Raw genomic sequence first — 18996 nt, 5'->3', positions numbered from 1 at the left:
GGTGGTCAAGGCTTTGGGAATCTTGGCTGGGAGTGGGTATAGAAAGGTGGGGAGGCAATGGGAGGAGACTGTGGAGTAAAGAAATTTGTGTTTTGATGGGAGCTCCTGGAGCTTGTTTAGATAACAATGAGAAGGGCTTCCCTGGTGGCACAGTGGTTAAGAATCTGCCTGCCAATGCAGGGGACACGGGTTCAAGCCCTGGTCCGGGAAGATCCCACATGCCGTGGAGCAACTAAACCCACGCGGCACAACTACTGAGCCTGTGCTCTAGAGCCCGTGAGCCACAACTGCTGAGACCCTGTGCCTAGAGCCCGTGCTCCGCAACAAGAGAAGCCACTGCAATGAGAAACCCACACACCACAACTAAGAGTAGCCCCCACTCGCCGCAACTAGAGAAAGCCCGCGTGCAGCAACAAAAACCCAATGCAGCCAAAAATAAATAAATAAATTTATTTTAAAAAATTAAAACCTTGTTTATTTTTTTAAAAAGATAATAATGAGAAGGACAGAGAGGAGAGAGAAGTGAAGATAGAGACAGGGAGGGGATGACCAGAGGATGAACAATCTCTCTGAAAGGCAGAAGCCCTGGAGCACATGTGGAAAACCTGGCCCTGGTGGGTCATGGGACACTTCCTCCTCCCTCTGACTGTTCTTTCTTAGGCTTCTCCTCAGCCTTCTCCTCCTCTTCAGGACACTCTGTAAACATTGATTTTCTCAGGATCCCAGCTTTAGCCTCCTCCTCTCACTCTCCATGCTATTCACTGGTGACTCCAATCACTACTGGAACTTTTATTACCCCTTAATTGCTCATCACTCTCAGATCTTTGTCTCCATGTGCAGACTTGGTGTCTGTCCAACTTCAGACTGAACATCTCCACCTGGATGTTCATGGACAGTGGTGCACTGGAGTCAGCTCGTGCTAGCTTGGACCAGCTCACAAGAGGCCACTGTATACCTCTCTTCCCAACTCCTTGTTCAATGATGTCATGTTGATAGTAGTAACTTGTAATCGTTGTGGTGAGAGTATTTACACCATGGAAGTCAGCAAATGCTTCAGATCGAAATTCCCCTTCCCTGAAGAGTTGATTGTTAAAACAGTGACTGGACATCACTGTTTACAGATGTCTCACATTCAACATATTCAAAATTAAAGTAATCCTCTTCCACCCCACCCCATCCTACCCAACCCTACTTCTCCTCTGAATCTTTTGGCCCAGTTAACAGCACCACGATCTGCCCAGGAGCTTCTCACCCCCTCATTCCCCATATCCAAAAGATGGTCAGTTAGTTAGGCTATAGTCCAAACTGCTAGAACAAAGAGTCCCCAAAATTCAGTGGCTTAAGTGACAACCCCAGAATAGATCCTCCAGGACTGTGGGGCATCTCAGCCATCCTCAACCTGTGGCTTCCATCTCTGTGTCCAGTGTGGCCCAGGTATTTCCCACTATTGTATCTGAATCCATCACTTGGGAGGGGGTGTGGCATGGAAGCACAAGTTCTTTCCTGGTTAAGGACACCACTAACTTCTATTCAGAAGTTGGCCAGATGCAAGGAAGGCTGGGAAATGTAGTCTGTAGCCATATACCCAGTTAAAACATTGCTCATAAAGAAAGAAGGGGGACTTCCCTGGTGGTACAGTGGTTAAGAATCTGCTGCCAATGCAGGGGACGTAGGTTCAGTCCCTGGTCTGGGAAGATCCCACATGTCGCGGAGCAACTAAGCCTGTGCGCTGCAACTACTGAGCCTGTGCTGTAGAGCCTGCGAGCCACAACTACTGAAGCCTACGCGCCTAGGGCCCCTGCTCCACAGTAAGAGAAGCCACTGCAATGAGAAGTCCGCGCACCACAATGAAGAGTAGCCCCCACTCGTCACAACTAGAGAAAGCCCGTGCGCAGCAACAAAAACCCAATGCAGCCAAAAATAAATAAAATAAACTTATTTAAAAAAAAAGAAAAGAAAGGAGGGAGATGGCTATTGATGTAAGGCTAGCAGTCTACGTCATCAGTGAATACATCTTGTCAGTGCTACCTCTCCAATATTGCTTAAATCTATCCGTTCTACTGTACGCCAGCTGCTATTACCTTGGTTCTTGCCTATTTCCTGGTCTTTCAGGATAGTCCCTCTCTAATCAACCTACCAAATAGCTGCCAGAAGGTATCTTTCTAAAATGCAAGTTGGATCGTATAACTTTGCTGTTCAAAACCATGCAGGAGTTCCCCACTGACTCCATGAGAAGGGCCAAACTTCTTTGCAAGACACAGAGGCTGGGTCTTTTCCCCTCTATTAAGAATGCCTTCAGGGGCTTCCCTGGTGGCGCAGTGGTTGAGAGTCTGCCTGCCGATGCAGGGGACACGGGTTCGTGCCCCCGTCTGGGAGGATCCCACATGCCGCGGAGCGGCTGGGCCCGTGAGCCATGGCTGCTGAGCCTGCGCGTCCGGAGGCCGTGCTCCGCAACGGGAGAGGCCACAGCAGTGAGAGGCCTGTGTACCGCCAAAAAAAAAAAAAAAAAAACTGAAAAAAAAAAAAAAAAAAAAGAATGCCTTCCACCCCCACATTCCAATTCTACTTCCTGTCAGCTGGGAAATTTTTCATTTTCTCAGTCTTAGTTTAAATATTGCTTCCCTAATTACATCACTGTTTGTGCCCCACTGCAGTGCTGGCTCCGTGCCTGTTGCAGTCTTTACTGGACTTTCTTTCTGGGCACTTGCCACCTGCACTAGGGGCTCCCTGGGAAGCCAGGGCACTTGGCTTGTCTGGAAGAGGTCTGGGTGAGAGCTCACCAAGCAATGAATAGACCCAAACAAGATGCCAAATCCTATCCAAGGTGTGGGGTCTGGGGGTCATGGTCTTACCACCTTCAATGTCATTACCAGGTGCTCAGGTTTGGCCAGTGTGAGAACCTCCAGATGACTTTATTGAGCTAATTGTTTAATCATCCATCTTCTAAAATAGACATTAAACTCAGTGAGAGTCACATCAAGTTATATGAGCCATTTTATTCCCAATGCCTATCAGGCACCTGGAGAACATCTATGAAATGAATAGAAGTATGGCAACATTTTCCCCAGGACCAATACTCTTCACATGCCACAGTTCAAATCTCAGCTGTCCCTTACCAGCTGAGTGAACTTGGGCCAGTCATTTACCTCTCCATGCTTCTGTTTCCCTTGCAAAATGGGGATGGTGATCAGGTCATTATGAGGACTAAATTACTTAATATTTGTAAAGCATTTATACAGTGCCTGGCACATAGCAGATGTTTGCTAAGTAAAAACAGCGTTCAGGCATAAATGAGTCAGTCTTTTTTTTTTTTTTTTTTTTTGCGGTACGCGGGCCTCTCACTGTTGTGGCCTCTCCCATTGCGGAGCACAGGCTCCGGACGTGCAGGCTCAGCGGCCATGGCTCACGGGCCCAGCCGCTCCGCGGCATGTGGGATCTTCCCGGACGGGGGCACCAACCTGTGTCCCCTGCATCGGCAGGCAGACTCTCAACCACTGCACCACCAGGGAAGCCCAACGAGTCAGTCTTTGACTATTTTTCTAGTTTCATCTTCCTCTGACGCTGGTCTCTGCCACCAGCTCATCTCCAACTCTCCTATTTCCATGTATGGACCTTTGCTCACACTGTTCTCTGGGTGGAAGACCTTTCCCACCTTGTTCACCAGTGACCCCTATTTATCCTTCACAATTCAAACTTCACTTTTAGAAGCCTCCCTGGACTCTCAGAGACAGGTAGCCCCTTCCTCCTCTGGGCCTCCATTTCACCCCACTTTCATGCATGTCTGAGCTCCCCACTGCACCAAGACTCCTTGACAGCAGGGATATATCTTATGCACCTTAGTATTCCCATACCTTGTACAATGCCTGGCACACCGTAGGCATAAAAGATGTTTGTTGAATCAATGAATGGATGAATGAAATATATTAATAAACTTTACCTTAACCACTTCCATCATGCAATAGAATATCATGTCAGATCCTATGACAAATGGAAATTGGCCACAGTTTACTGGGCGGTAAATCAGGTCTAGTTGGTAGTTTGCTGACTTTAGCTTTTCTACCAACCATGAGTGGAAAAGTCATTTTATCAGATAGACTACAGATTTCTATGAATAAATGGATAATAATATTAAAGCCTCAAAAATGCCCTAGGGATTTTCTTAAGACCCAGTGTTTGCTGAATAGCCCTGTGTGCCCAGCTCTTAGCCAGGAACTTGATTCTGGCATCAGATTGAGTCCTCACCACCAGCTGTCCTACAAATGGGGACAGTGAAGCTTGCAGAGGGACACAGAGGTGTTATGAAACAAGGTCATCTGTCAACTGGCTGATGAGAGATGTGAGTTCTAGTCCTGGCTCTGCCCCTGTGGGCTGTGTGACCCAAGACAGGGCCCTGCCTCTATCTGGGGAAATCCCTATAAAATCTAGGAGTTGTATCTGTGATCAGTAAGGTTTCCCCTGACTGGGGTAGTTTCTGAATCTGAGGTCCTGACTGGGATGGGGGAGGGGATAGTGGGAATTGGCAAGGTGAATTTACAAGGGAAGTGAAGCAACATTATTCAATGTCCACAAAAAGGAGAGGTGCAGACCGTGAACAGAATCACTTTCCCCTCCAGTGTTCTCCTTTAATTCTCACCTCAGCATTTTGAAAGATGAAGAAATGAGGTGCTGAGAGGTTAAGGGGCTGTTCCAATTCATCCAGGCCTCAATTTATAGAGGACAATGACTGACCTAGGCTCACTCTGGGATATTTCTGTTTCCCAACTCCTGAATCAGCTCACCCCTCCCACTGAAGCCTCCAGTCTGGGGAGCCAGGCCTGGGCTCAGAACCAACCCTGGGCATGTGAAATGCCACTGTCGCCAGTGGGTAACGGATGAGCCAGCTCAAACCATCTGTCCTTTGGCTAAGGAAGGGTGGAGTCCCTTACAGAATGAGTATCTGATGAGCTGAGAAGCTTCAGGGGCATTCGGCCGGCCATCACACAGAACCCTCTTCCAATGCTATCTCTGGTCTTATTGCCCCCCACCCCTAAACAAGTAGGTGGGAGTGCCCCCAACACATGCACATAAGCATATGCACACGAATGCTGACACACTCACATACGTACAGGCACACACCTACCCATATGCTCACATAAGAGTCTCTCAGCTGAGCCAGGCTGTCAGAGCCACTCCTTCACCTTCTCTTTCAAAACTGCTGTGGAGATGGCCTCATGCCAGGAGCCAAGAAGGACCTAGGAGCCTATGAGGGGAAAATCTACTTGCTTGATAAATAACTCCTGAGAAGAACAGATGAAAAGAGAGGGAGAGGGAAAGGAAACAAAAGCTGGGTTAGCTGAGTGCCATGTGTGAACGTGTGTACATGTGCATAAACGTGTGTATGTATAAGGCCCAGGCACCAGAGGACCAGTGAGGAAAAGAGGGACCATCAGAAAGACAAGGGTGGCAAGAAACAGGGAGAAAATGGAGACAACCCCTTCCCGTACCTCTCCCTCTCCTTCCCTTCCCTTCCTCTCCCAGTGATTTCATGCAGTCCTGGGTATGGCAGAACCTTGCTCAGGAGCCTGAGAATGGACGCGTCTCGGAGACGATGGCGCCCTTTTCTAGACCCCATTTTAAAAAGTAAGGGAGCAGGGGCCCCGTCAGTCACCCTACAGTCTCCGAATGGACAAGGTCTCCATCTCTTGCGTACTCCTGCTCTCTGCCAGCCTATCCCTTAGGGCCGGCCTCGAGGTCCTTGCTAATCCCCTCCCCGGCGCCTAAGGTTGAGGTGTCTGCCCCTTTAAAGCAGCGGCCCCCTGACGGGTTATTGTCTGGCTTCTCAGCCTATCGGCGGCGCCGTTGGGGGCGGGGAACCTGGCCTCCCGATTGGCCGCCCCGCGCCCCGCCCCTCCCGGGGTCCCGGGAGCTGTCCCGCAGCCTCGGTGCTGATCCCGCCGCCGCCCACGGGCCGCGAGCAGCGCTGAGAGGGCACTATGAGCGGGGGCGTCTACGGCGGAGGTGAGCGAGCCTCGGGCTTCGGGCTCTCCAGCCTGGCGCGGCCTCGCCCGAATCCCAGCGCCCCGAACCCGCGAGACCCAAGCTCTGGGCACCCTGGGGCCTGGCACCTCGGCTCTCGAGCAGGTCTAGCCCCTGGTTTGTGTCCTGCGCCACTCCCACCTTCGACCCCCGCCCCCGGACGTTCGCGCGCACCGGGCCCAACCTCTCTACCATTCAACCCACCACCGCCCGGCCCCCAGCCCAGCAAGGAAAGTGGCCTGAAAACGGCCACTGAGCAGAAAGGGACTTTGGAGTCTCGACCCCCACTCCCAGGACCCTAAACTGTTGGCCGAGCTCCCACCCGCACCATCCGGCGTTGAAGGTGGCTCTGCCCTGACCTCCTTTCGGAACAATCCAAGAGGAGAGAGTTTGGGAGAGATCCCCTCACAAGTCTGTCTCCCCGCACAGATGAGGTGGGGGCGCTGGTCTTTGACATTGGCTCCTTCTCAGTCCGCGCTGGGTACGCTGGGGAGGACTGCCCCAAGGTGAGCCTTCCAGCCCCCTCCCCAAAACCTAGGGCTCCCCTCCAGGGTTCTCAGTGATCCAGGGCTCTCGGAGCCCAGAGAGAAGCTTTGCTGAGTGGGAATGAGGGAGTAAACCCAGGGGTGGGCTGAGGGCCCTGCCATGGGCCTGGAACGGGGCAAGAGATTGATTTCTCTCCACCCATGCCCCCCTCCAGGCTGACTTCCCCACCACAGTGGGGCTGCTGGCCGCGGAGGAGGGGGGCGGGCTGGAGTTGGAGGGGGAGAAGGAGAAGAAAGGGAAGATCTTTCACATCGACACCAATGCCCTCCACGTGCCTCGGGATGGAGCGGAGGTCATGTCACCCCTCAAGAATGGCATGAGTACGGGGCCCCCACCCACTGCCTCCTGACACAGACTCAGAGCCCACACCCAACAACCTGGGGCACAGCACCCCACATCCATAGAGTCTTCCTTGCAGCGGCCCAAGTCCCAGGGATGCCCTCACTTCTTCCCACAGCTGCCTGGTTCCTAACCAGGGGCCACCAGATTCCTGGGAAGGGGGGACTTCTGCTGGAGCTTGTCTTATTTCCCCTCTCCCGGATTTTCCTTCCCTCCTTCCTTTCCTTCCTGTCCCTGGACTCCTGCCTGCCCACCCTCATCTCTCCACTGGTCTCCTGGCCCCAGTCGAGGACTGGGAGTGCTTCCGTGCGATCCTGGATCACACCTACAGCAAACACGTCAAGTCTGAGCCAAATCTGCACCCAGTGCTCATGTCCGAGGCCCCGGTAAGTGCCTCATCCAGCTGCTAGTCAAGCCCTGGGGCTCACCATTCACCTCTCTCCTCAAGCCATCACTCACTCCACTTTGCTTTTCAAACTTTCCTTCCAACTCCATCATCTTCAACCACTTTCCTTCCTCCCTGGTTTAGTCTCCATGCCTCCCTCTTTCCTCCAGCTCTATCCACTTGCCCTTCCCCCAGTCAACCTTATACACTGCCCCACCACCCCAAGTCCTTTTATGACCTTTTACTTACATTCTTTGTCAATATTATATATACATGTAAAGAATCAATTTGTTTTATAAAGTATGTTAAGAAAAAAAATGCCATTCATAGCCTCCTCCTTCTATTGCCCCTTTTCCAGAGACAATTGCTCTTCTCTCTTTTAGCTTTTTTTTTTTGCTATTACCTTTTTTTTTTTTTTTTTTTTCTTTTTTGCGGTATGTGGGCCTCTCACTGCTGTGGCCCCTCCCGTTGCGGAGCACAGGCTCTGGACGCGCAGGCCCAGCGGCCATGGCTCACGGGCCCAGCCGCTCCGCGGCATGTGGGATCCTCCCAGACCGGGGCACGAACCCGCGTCCCCTGCATCGGCAGGCGGACTCTCAACCACTGCGCCACCAGGGAGGCCCTGCTATTACCTTTTTATCTTTTTTTATTTTTTTTTATTTTTTTTTATTATTTTTTTTTCTTTTTGCGGTATGCGGGCCTCTCACTGTTGTGGCCTCTCCCGTTGCGGAGCACAGGCTCCGGACGCGCAGGCTCAGCGGCCACGGCTCACGGGCCCAGCCGCTCCGCGGCATATGGGATCCTCCCAGACCGGGGCACGAACCCGTATCCCCCGCATCGGCAGGCGGACTCTCAACCACTGCGCCACCAGGGAGGCCCTGCTATTACCTTTTTAAAAAATATTTATTTATTATTATTTCTTAATAAATTTATTTATTTATTTATTTATGGCTGCGTTGGGTCTTTGTTGCTGCGCGCAGGCTTTCTCTAGTTGCAGTGAGTGAGGGCTACTCTCTGTTGCTGTGCTCAGGCTTCTGGCGGTGACTTTTCTTGTTGCAGAGTGTAGGCTCTAGGTGCGTGGGCTCAGTAGTTGTGGCTCGTGGGCTTTAGAGTGCAGGCTCAGTAGTTGTGGCGCACGGGCTTAGTTGCTCCGTGGCATGTGGGATCTTCCCGGACCAGGGCTTGAACCTGTGTCCCCTGCATTGGCAGGCGGATTCTTAACCACTGTGCCATCAGGGAAGCCCCTGTTTATTTTATTTATTTATTTTTTTGGCTGCGTCAGATCTTAGTTGCGGCATGCTGGATCTTTCATTGCGGCACGGGCTCTTCGTTGTGGCCCACAGGTTCTCTCTAGTTGTGGTGTGCGTATTTTTTCTCTCTCGTTGTGGCATGCAGGCTCCAGGGCGCATGGGCTCTCTAGTTGAGGTGCGTGTGCTTGGTTGCCCTGCAGCATGTGGGATCTTCGTTCCAAGACCAGGGATCGACCCCATGTGCCCTGCATTGTAAGGCAGATTCTTTACCACTGGACCACCAGGAAGTCCCACCATTACCTTTCATATCTCTAAATATCACACTTAAATGGCTGATTGTGAATTTTTAAGCTTTAAACATTATCTGTGGATTTCCCACTATAGAAAATGAGCATTTGGCTCTCTTTCCTCCCCAGCCCACACCACACACATTTCTTATTTCTTACCTAAAGTACAGTTGTAGTTTAGGGTTTTGGGTTTTTTTAAAGATCAATATTCAGTATTTACACTCTTATTATTATGTATGCTAATCAGACCTGAACCAGGCAATAAACTGTGGTTTATTTTCCTTTCCTGTGCAACTTTTTGTCTTCTCTAGCACTGAAAATTGTCTTGGTTCTGTTTTCCTTAGTTTTTCTATCTACTTAATAATGTGGCCCTAAATTATTCATCAGTTATCTGTATCTTTTCTCAAGACATTAATTCCTTAAGGTGTTCTATCAATTTCATCTTCAAGAAATCTCCTCAGGAGCCCACTGACCTGCTCTGCTTTGGACTAGTTACCTTCTACGCAGAAGATGTAGCTATCATCCTGACATCTCCCTTCACCATCATCTTAAGGAAACACTTTGCCCCTCTCCTGTATTAGAAGTCCTGTTTCCTGTATCCCATGACTCCTTTTCTTGATTTTCTTCCTTGTTTTCATGGGGTACATCTTCCACTAACTGCCTTAGAAAGGTCATAAGAAGTAACATTTTTGAGACCTTGCATGTCTAACCTTGGATTGATAGTTTAGCTAGGTATAACACTCCAGGTTGGAAATCATTTTTCTTTGTAATCTTGAAGGCACTTCTCCAGTGTCTTCTAGCATCTACTGTTACCATTAAGAAGGCCAAAATCATTTATTTCCTGATCCTTTGGTATAACTTATTTTTGTTTCTTAGAGTTTATAAAATTTTCACTTTGTCCTCAGTGTTTTACAATTTCACAATATTATATGGGTTTGTTTTTGTCTGTGGCTCTGGACACCCAATGTGTTGCTTTATTTTGGAAACCTATGTCTTTCAGCTCAGTGAAAAAATTTTAATTACTTATTTGATGATTTATTTCTTTCAATTTTCTCTGTTCTCTCTTTTGAGAAATCCTGTTATTTGGATTTTGTACCTCCTGAACTGGTCTCCTAATATTCTCATCTTTTCTGTTATATTTTCCATCTCTTTATATTTTTCCTGTAATTTCCAAGATATTCCCTCAATTTGTTTTTCACCTCTTCTGTTGAGTTTTTAATTCATTCCTGCTCCTGTATTTTTATTTCCTGGGAGGTCTTTATTATTCCATGAATGTTACTTTTTAGAGCATCCTATTCTTATTTCATGGGTACAATATTACTTGTTACCTCATAGGGATATTATTAGTTTTGTCTTTGGAAGTTTTCATCTCCTTGTATACTTATTCTTCCAAGTTGCTTTTTTTCCCTGCCCTTTCTTGGGAGTCTTTATCTCATTTCCTAGGTTTTTCTCAGATTTCCACAAATCCTTGCTTGTCTGCATATGTTTAGGAATGGGGGACTAAAAAGCTGATTGGGCAGGGGGACTTGCTGACTGCAGTCTTTATTATAGGATGGTCTGACTGGGATGTTGCATCTTTAGATCTTTGATGTAACTCACAGGGAAGACTTCCAACCTGAAGACAGGACTGCCCAACCCCTTTTTGGAAGCCAAGTGAGCAAATAGGGCTGATGTTATCAGCATTCAATATGCATGACATCACTTAATTCCCCTCTTTTAAGTATAGTGTCCTCACTCCCAACAGTGACAAGTGTCCCACCAGTTCAGAGACCCTTAGTTCTACTCTCTCCAGAGAATAAACTTCCACTCTTCTGCTGAGGTTGGAGTGGGCAATAGCCTAGTGACATGGAATTAGGATGAGAGTTTAGGGATCTGTTACTTGAATAGCTTTAAGCAATCTTATTTTATTTCCCCTTTCCTTCCACTTCCAGAGGTACCTGAAACTACCAATTCCCAATCCCTGTGAGGATTCTGCCATTTAACACAGGCTGTTGTTGGCTTTTTCCACTACCAGTTTAGGAGTCAGCATTCTTGAATCTGTTAAGTCAGTTACTGCTCACCTAACTGATTTCCAACCTTCAAAAATTTGTTGCTGTTTTCTCATTTCTTATTCTTCTCAAGCTTCAAGGGTTTATGCCTCTCTGTCTCTCTCTCAGGTAAAATTCACATGACATAAAATTAACCTTTTTTAAGTTAAAAATTCAGTGGCATTTAATACATTCACAATATTCTGCAACCATCACCTCTATCTAGTTTCAAAACATTTTCATCACCCCCAAAGAAAACCCATTTTCATTTAGCAGTTTCTCTCCACTCCCCCTGCCCCCAGCGCTTGGCAACCATCAATTGGCTTTCTGTCTCTATGGATAGATCTATTCTGGATCATTCATATAAATGGAATCATACAGTATGTGACTTTTTATGTCTGTATTATTTCACTTAGCATAATGCTTTCGAGGTTAATTTATGTTGTAGCTGACTGAGTGATAATCCATTGTATGGATATACCACAATTTGTTTTTCCGTTCATCTGCTGATGGACATTTGAGTTATTTCCACCTTGGCTGTTGTGAATAGTGCTGCTGTGGGCAGCTGTGTACAGGGATTTGTTTGAGTACCTGTTTGCAATTCCATTGCGTATATAACTAGGAGTGAAATTGCTGGGGCATGTGATAATTCTGTGTTAATTTTTTGAGGAACTGCCAACCATTTTCTACAGCTGAGCCATATAACCTTCCCAACAGCAATGGACAAGGGTTCTGATTTCTCCACATCCTTTCCAACACTTGTTATTTTCTGTTTTGTCGTTTTGTCTTGTTTTTAAATTATTATCACCACCCTAGTGGGTGTGAAGTGGAATCTCATTGTACTTTTGATTTGCATTTCCCTAATGGCCAAAAATATTGACCATCTTTTAAATTTTTATTATTATTATTTTTTTTGTGGTACGCGGGCCTCTCACTGTTGTGGCCTCTCCTGTTGCGGAGCACAGGCTCCAGATGTGCAGGCTTAGTGTCCATGGCTCACGGGCCTAGCCGCTCCGCGGCATGTGGGATCTTCCCGGACCGGGGCACAAACCCGTGTCCCCTGCATCGGCAGGCGGACTCTCAACCACTGCGCCACCAGGGAAGCCCTGAGCATCTTTTTATGTGCCTGTTGGCTTTTGTGAGTTTGGGTTTTTTTTGTTGCTGTTTTTTAAATTAATTCCCCCTCTATTATAGTTTTGCTGGGATCTTGGGAGGGAATAAAAGTAGATGTTTGTATTCAATCCAACATTTTTACCCAGAAATCTTCTTCCTCAGCTTTCTTGCCTCTGAGATGATTAGAGTGAGGAAGAGGGATGTACTGGCGGCTGGGGGTGGGGGTGCTGAAGTGTGTATTGCACAATGAAGAGCACTGGGCTACGAGTCAAGAGACTGTGACTCTAGACCCAGCTCTACCAAGAGCTTTCTGTGTGATCTTGGCCAGTTTCCCTCTCTGAGTTTTGTTTTCTTCAGTTGAGTTTGAATTGTGATCTTTAAAGTTCTTTATAGTTCTCACATTCTGAAGACCTACGAGGGTCAGGGGACCTGACCTCTGTCCTCAGCGCAAGATACGTGTTGGGGTGGCGGGTATGTACATGGATCGGTGCTTTTCCCTTCCTGAATCTTCCCCTCTTGCACTTTCTCCTCAGTGGAACACACGGGCCAAGCGGGAGAAGCTGACAGAGCTGATGTTCGAGCAGTACAACATTCCTGCCTTCTTCTTGTGCAAGACAGCTGTGCTTACTGCGTATCCACTGGGTTAAGCTACTCTGCCAGAGTGGAGGGTCAGGGTGGGGTGTGTGGCGTTCTGAGCTGGAGGCTGGGCCTAATTCTATGGAGAGTTATATCCTGGATGGGCAGACAGCCCCCTGAGCCCCATTAGTGCAGAGGGCCCCTGGGGGCTAAGTGCCTTGGACCTTGGGGTGGCCAGCTCAGCGGCCCTTTCCCATTCCTTGGATCAGGCTGAGCATTGAGAGTAGGGACAAGTAGACAGCAGGGGCTGGGGCTGGAGGGAGGAGGGAAGAGTATATGACACTGAGGTGTTTGTTCCCTTCCCAAACAGCCAATCAGCATTTATTTTATTTAAGGATCTGCCTTGCATTGAACCCTATGCTAGGCAGTGGGGCGATATAGCCCCTAATTTCAGAGAGCCCATGGGACATAGAACTAAACCTAAAGAGAGGCTGGGAGCTCAAAACGAAGGAATAGAGGAAGAGAGTGTGATTCAGACAAGAAAAAAGTGACAAGGGTCTCAGCTGCCTTTCTCTAGCAGATGGGTCACAAACTAGAAGGAGAGATTTGCAGACTGGGAATGGCTGGATCCGGGAAAGAACAGAGTGACCAGGCCAGACTCGGGCCCCAGCCCCCTCGTGCTGCTGCTGTCTCTTTGACCTACCCATCCCACACCAGCTTTGCAAATGGACGCTCCACAGGTCTGGTGCTGGACAGTGGGGCCACCCACACCACGGCCATTCCAGTGCACGATGGCTACGTCCTGCAGCAAGGTGGGGCCTCGGCAGGGGTCGGGGGTGCCTTGAGGGACCAGGCCCTGACACCCACTCCTTTCCAGGCATTGTCAAGTCGCCCCTGGCAGGGGACTTCATCTCCATGCAGTGCCGAGAGCTCTTCCAGGAAATGGCAATTGACATCATCCCGCCTTACATGATCGCAGCCAAGGTGGAGCCTCTGGGATGTCCTGGGCACTGACCCTATGACTGCCGACCCACTGACCCATCAGATATCAGGGTGGGGAGCAGCCAGGCCCCAGAAGGACCCTCAGCCCTCAGTTTGCAATTGAGGCATCAGAGATCTGGACAGGCTGAGGGATATGGCCGAGGTCCCACAGCCAACTGCCAGCAGAATGTGTATGTGAGGGTCAGTGTGGTGGGTTCTGGTGTCCAGTAGACCCAGGTTCAAGGTCTGCTTCTGCCACAGAAGAGCTGTGTGACCTAGAGCATGAGACTGAAGCTCCCAAGCCTCAGTTTCCTCCCCTGTAAAATGGAATAACAGCACGTAGGGCTGCCGTGAGTGTTAAATGAGACACTGCATGCGAGGGACCCCCACGTGGAACATGGATCCGTAAAAGGCTGTTTCCTTAAGGTCTGGCCGCCTACTGGATTCCCCAGGCCCTCAATGTTCTCTGACCAAAGCCTTTCAGATCAGCTGTACCCGCTGCACACATGGCATCTGTGGGGATGGGCTCTCCCCGTTCTCTCTCCTCTAACAGGGAAGGGGGAGAAACACCTTTTCTGGGCAACAGAGCAGAGAACCCAGTGCCCGTTAGCTGCAGAGCTGGCAGGTGTGGTCAGGGTGGGCTGGGCCAGTGTGGGAGGGGGTAGGGTGCTCACAGGCTGTGTCCCCACAGGAGCCCGTACGGGAGGGCGCCCCCCCAAACTGGAAGAAGAAGGAGAAGTTACCCCAGGTTTCCAAGTCCTGGCATAACTACATGTGCAATGTGAGGCGCTGGAGAAATCCCGCAAAACCCCCGCACCCCCCCCACCTCCTAGTCCCCTGCCACGAGCCGCGGGGAGGGACAGAGGCCCTGCAGGCAGGGTGGGGTGGGGCCTGAGGTGGGAACCCAGCCCTCACCACCTCCCTGGGTTCTCAGGAGGTGATCCAGGACTTCCAGGCCTCCGTGCTGCAGGTCTCAGACTCTCCCTACGATGAGCAGTAAGTGCAGCTCATGGCTGGGGGTGGGGGTGGGGAAAGGGGGCAGGCCTGGAGCTCAGGGGGGACCTCTGGTCTTTTGGGAGCACCCCCAAGCAGAGTCTTGCTTCTTCCTGGGCAGGGTGGCTGCGCAGATGCCCACAGTGCACTACGAGATGCCCAATGGCTACAACACAGACTATGGTGCGGAGCGACTCCGCATCCCTGAGGGCCTGTTTGATCCTTCCAATGTCAAGGTGGGGCTGGGTGGAGGGCCCTGGATCCTGGGGTGTGGGAGAAGCTGGGAAGGATCACAAAGGTCTGGGAGAGGGGACCAGTCACCTTTCTCTGCAGGGCCTTTCGGGGAACACCATGTTAGGTGTGGGCCACGTGGTGACCACCAGCATCGGCATGTGCGACATTGACATTCGCCCGGTGAGGCCCAAGCCTGAGTCTTGGCAGAGGGGCCCAGGAGAAGCTGGTGGGGGGGCACTGTCCCGTGACTGCTCACGCCTCCTCCCTGCTCTCAGGGCCTGTACGGCAGTGTCATTGTCACTGGTGGGAACACGCTGCTCCAGGGCTTCACTGACAGACTCAATCGAGAGCTTTCCCAGAAGACTCCACCGGTAGGAACCCACCCCTGGCCAGGGCCCTGGACTCCAGTCCTGGCTCAGCCCTTCAGGACCAAGTCCTTCCTCCTTCCCACACATCAAGCAAACATTCTGGCCGCCAGAGTGGCCCCTTCCTGCTGTGGCTTCCCAGTCTTCCCTACCCCCAGCCCTGCCCCTTCCCAGAAGCCAGGTGTCTGCTTCCCGCAGCCCCTCTTTCTCCCCAGAGCATGAGACTGAAGCTCATCGCCAGCAACAGCACCATGGAGCGCAAGTTCAGCCCCTGGATCGGGGGCTCCATCCTGGCCTCACTGGTGAGAGGGGAGGGGCCTGGCCTAGCGCTGAATGTGGGGAAGGGCAGATCCAGACAGCCCCCATCGCCTTGCCTGCCTCCTCATTCATTCATTCAACAAACATTTATGAAAGGGCAGTCAGTGCTCCCAGAAAGGTGGATCCTACATCAGGACACAAATCAGGGAGCGGAAGACAGGAAGCCGGAGAGGTTGGCTGGGATGAGATTGTGGTGGTCCTGTGTGCCAGGGTGAGACCCTGAAGGTTTGGGGCAAGGTGATGTGATGGCCACAGGCACGCTTGGGAAGGTTATGTCAGACATGAGTCTTTGGGGATCAGGGTATGAGCTGGATGTGAGGGGACCTTGCCAGGAGGCTCTTCCTCTTGTCCTGGAGTCGTGGAATGGGTAGCGGTGGGGATGGGGTGGTGAGCAAGGGGCAAACAGAAGGAGGCTGGCAGGTTGGTTCTGGGGCGGTAGGTGGGGAGTTCAGTCTGGACCAGCTGCTGGGGTAGAGGCAAGACGCTGAGTGAGAGGTGAAGATGCAAACTGCATCTGGGGGGGCAGGTGTCAGCCACACAGAGGGGGACAGCAGGGCCATGACAGGACAAGGAGGATATCCACTAGAGTGGGTGCCCCCAAGGAGACAGAAACAATGGTCAGAGTGACAGGAGACTGAACCCCTGAAGTTAGCTCAGGGCTGAGAGTGTGTCAGTCACACAGTTGTTGAGGGCCTCCAGTGCACCTGAAGTGGACAGACAGCCTGACCTAGACCCCGCCTCTGTGCATGGGAACAGTGTGGAAGCCGAGGCGATTAAACAGGAGGTCATCACAAAGTGTGGGGTGTTCCTTCAAAGGAAGACTTGATCTCGTTCAGGGGTCATGAAGGGCCTCTAAGGGGCACTCAAGCTGAGATGAAAGAGTGAGTAAGGACATATGAGGCAAAGTGGGAGAGAGGGTGCTTGGCTCCTGGGGGGAGCCAGGCAAGGCCAAAGGCAGTGGGCAGATGCTGTGAGATCTGAGTTGAGTGAGCTCACTTGGGCTGCAGAGCATAGAGTGGATTGGAGAGGGCTGCTGTGGTCTCCACTGTGACCTGCGTTTGATGGCGGAGCAGATATCAGGGGGTGGAATTGAAAGCTTATCAGAGGTCTGACTGACAGAATGTGGACACTTTGGATACGCGAGGTAAGAGGGAACCGGTTCAAGGACGAGGCCCAGGATGCTAGCTCCTGGCAGTGCTGTCCAAGAGGAATGTAATGTGAGCCACATATGTCATTAAAAAATTTTTAGTAGCCATATTTAAAAAGAGTCCAAAGAAACACGTGAAATTAAGTTTTAAGAATATATCGTATTTAATCCAATATATCCAAAGTATTATCATTTCAATATGTCATCAATATAAAAGTTAAGATGTTTTACATTCTTTTCTCTGGATTTAGTCTTCAGTATCCGGTATATATTCGACATGTGAAGCATATCTCATTTCGGACTAGCCACATTTCAAGTGCTCAATAGCTCCATTTCAAGTGTTCCATGTAGCGAATGGCCACTGGATTTGGACAGGGCAACTGTAGAAGGTGAGAAAGACCAGAGAAGCAAGTTTGGGGCAGGTGTGGGCGAAGATAGTGAACACAGTTGTGGACATGTTGAGGGTGAGGTCCCAGGGGACACTGAGGAGGAGGTGTCCAAAGACAGCTGAGTACAGTAAGTCCCCTACTTACGAACCTTCGGGTTTCGAACTTTCAAAGATGCGAATGTTCGCATGTCCAATCACATAGTTAGTTCACGTGTCTGGCGTACATTGTCACATGCGTGCATCCTCCACAAGTGATTTGCTTTTGTGCAGTTTACAGTACTGTATAGAGTACAGTAGTACAGTACTAGTAAAAAATAGAAGTGTTCATTTCATTGGTACCAGTGCAGAACTTCTTAGAATATGCAACCTTAGAATAAAACATTTCTTTAAAAATTATATTTCAAGCCCATAAAATAATTTCACTCTGAAGAATTTTGAATGGGAATGTACATTAGATATTACAGATATTAGAATGATAGATAAAAATCAGATATCATCTTTTTTAATCCAGTTACTTCACTGTGACCACATTTGTTAAAACTGCGTTCAGTATTGTGTGTGGTCTTTATGATTTCTTTGGATCCCTAGTACCTATATTTATTTCAGCAGACATAATATACTTGTGGGAAAAGTATTATAAACCTATTAAAGTACAGTACTACATAGCCGATTGTGTTAGTTGGGTACCTAGGCTAACCTTGTTAGACTTAGGAACAAATTGGACTTAAGAACATGCTCTCAGAAGGAAACTCGTTGGTATGTAGGGGGCTTACTGTATTTGGGTCTGGAACTCAGCGCGGAGATCTGCACTGGAAACCAGAGATGGTGGGAAGGGTGGGGCTTTGGCACGTGAGCAGAAGGGAGGGGAATGACCTGGTCCAGGAAGGTGTGTTCTTCCTGGACACGCCAAGGGACAGAAGCAGGGACACACATACTAACTTTCAGGCAGAGGCAGGACAACCACAGAGAGGGTGCAGTCTGAAATGCCAGGGCTGGAGACCCTCAAGGCGCTTGTTTCAGCGGGAGGGTGGAGGTGGGGCGCCAAAGTGACGACATCCTAATATCCTGATGTTAGGTGGTGTCGGAATGGTGGGGAGGGAGGAGGAAAGATTTTTTGGGGGAAGGAGGGCGACTTGGCGTGTTTGGAAGGCCTGACGGAGTGATAGGGTATCTGGTGGAGAAGGGATGTGGAGTGTTGGGGCGCCGGTTGGCTGGCCTGGGGCTGTAAGCTCCACCTCCCAGCTCGAGAACAGCGCTGGGCCCCGGGCAGACTGGTGCTCAATAAATACTTGTTGAATGAATGAATCGTGGATTGAACGATATGAAGCGGGTATTCGCCCTCTGAATACGAAGGAGGGGACAGGAAGATGGGGCAAGTTGGTGGCTGCGGGAGGGCTGTGGGCTTGAGAGGAGGAGGTTCCGAGGGGTCGAGCCTGCGCGGGAGGCGTGTGGGGAGGCGCTTCTTCCTCTCTCCAGGGCCTCCCTGACCGCCGATGTCGCCCCACCCCGACCCAGGGCACTTTCCAGCAAATGTGGATCTCCAAGCAGGAATATGAGGAGGGCGGGAAGCAGTGTGTGGAGCGGAAGTGCCCCTGAGGGCGCCCGCTCCCCGTCCACAGGCCCGCCTGCAGCGGTGGGGGAGGGAACGCGAAAGCAAGGAGATGGTTTCCCCCACCTCTGCTCCGCCAGCGCAGATCGAAGCCCCCAACGCTCCCAGCGCCCGCTTTTCTTCCCTTCCCCACTCGTCCTCGATGTTTCTGGGTTGAAAGGAGTAAAAATGTTTTAAGAAAAAAAAAAAAGTTGGCCTCTTTTGGGGTGGGCAGTGGGGGCAGGGGTCTGGAGAGAGGAGAAGGGAGGACCACACCTATACCCATTCGGAATCGCACGGTGGACGCCAGGGCAAGGTCTGCGGGCGGGGGCAGAGCCGTAGGAGCCACGGATGCCTCAGGTTTCAAAGGGGCTGCAATCCAGGGAGGATCACGCAGCGAGAACTCGGGAGAGTGGCTCAATTAGGCGCCCAGCGAGGAGCTGA

At 50.4% G+C, this 18996-nt stretch overlaps 1 protein-coding gene and 1 long non-coding RNA gene across 2 annotated transcripts; one reads left to right on the top strand and one right to left on the bottom strand.

Moving 5' to 3' along the window:
* Positions 1-5972: 5972 nt before the first annotated feature.
* ACTL6B (actin like 6B) lies at positions 5973-18835 on the top strand (the record flags this gene model as incomplete). The annotated part of the gene is made up of 14 exons (XM_081256713.1): positions 5973-5997; positions 6445-6521; positions 6716-6881; positions 7186-7286; positions 12496-12593; positions 13256-13350; positions 13416-13522; positions 14211-14300; positions 14454-14515; positions 14634-14748; positions 14846-14926; positions 15022-15117; positions 15327-15413; positions 18480-18835. 14 exons carry the CDS (start codon positions 5973-5975, stop codon positions 18558-18560), a joined length of 1281 nt encoding a protein of 426 aa, XP_081112839.1. The 3' UTR covers positions 18561-18835.
* Positions 16915-18902, bottom strand: LOC308629171. Its single transcript, XR_014017635.1, has 3 exons — positions 18829-18902; positions 18640-18721; positions 16915-16956 (listed from the first exon to the last, which is right to left on the bottom strand). It is a non-coding gene; the product is annotated as an uncharacterized lncRNA (long non-coding RNA).
* Positions 18903-18996: the final 94 nt, after the last annotated feature.

Source organism: Mesoplodon bidens (assembly GCF_964165515.1).
Source record: "Mesoplodon bidens genome assembly, chromosome: 15".
Classification (NCBI taxonomy): Eukaryota; Metazoa; Chordata; class Mammalia; order Artiodactyla; family Ziphiidae; genus Mesoplodon; species Mesoplodon bidens.
This window is presented reverse-complemented; position numbering and strand designations above follow the sequence as displayed.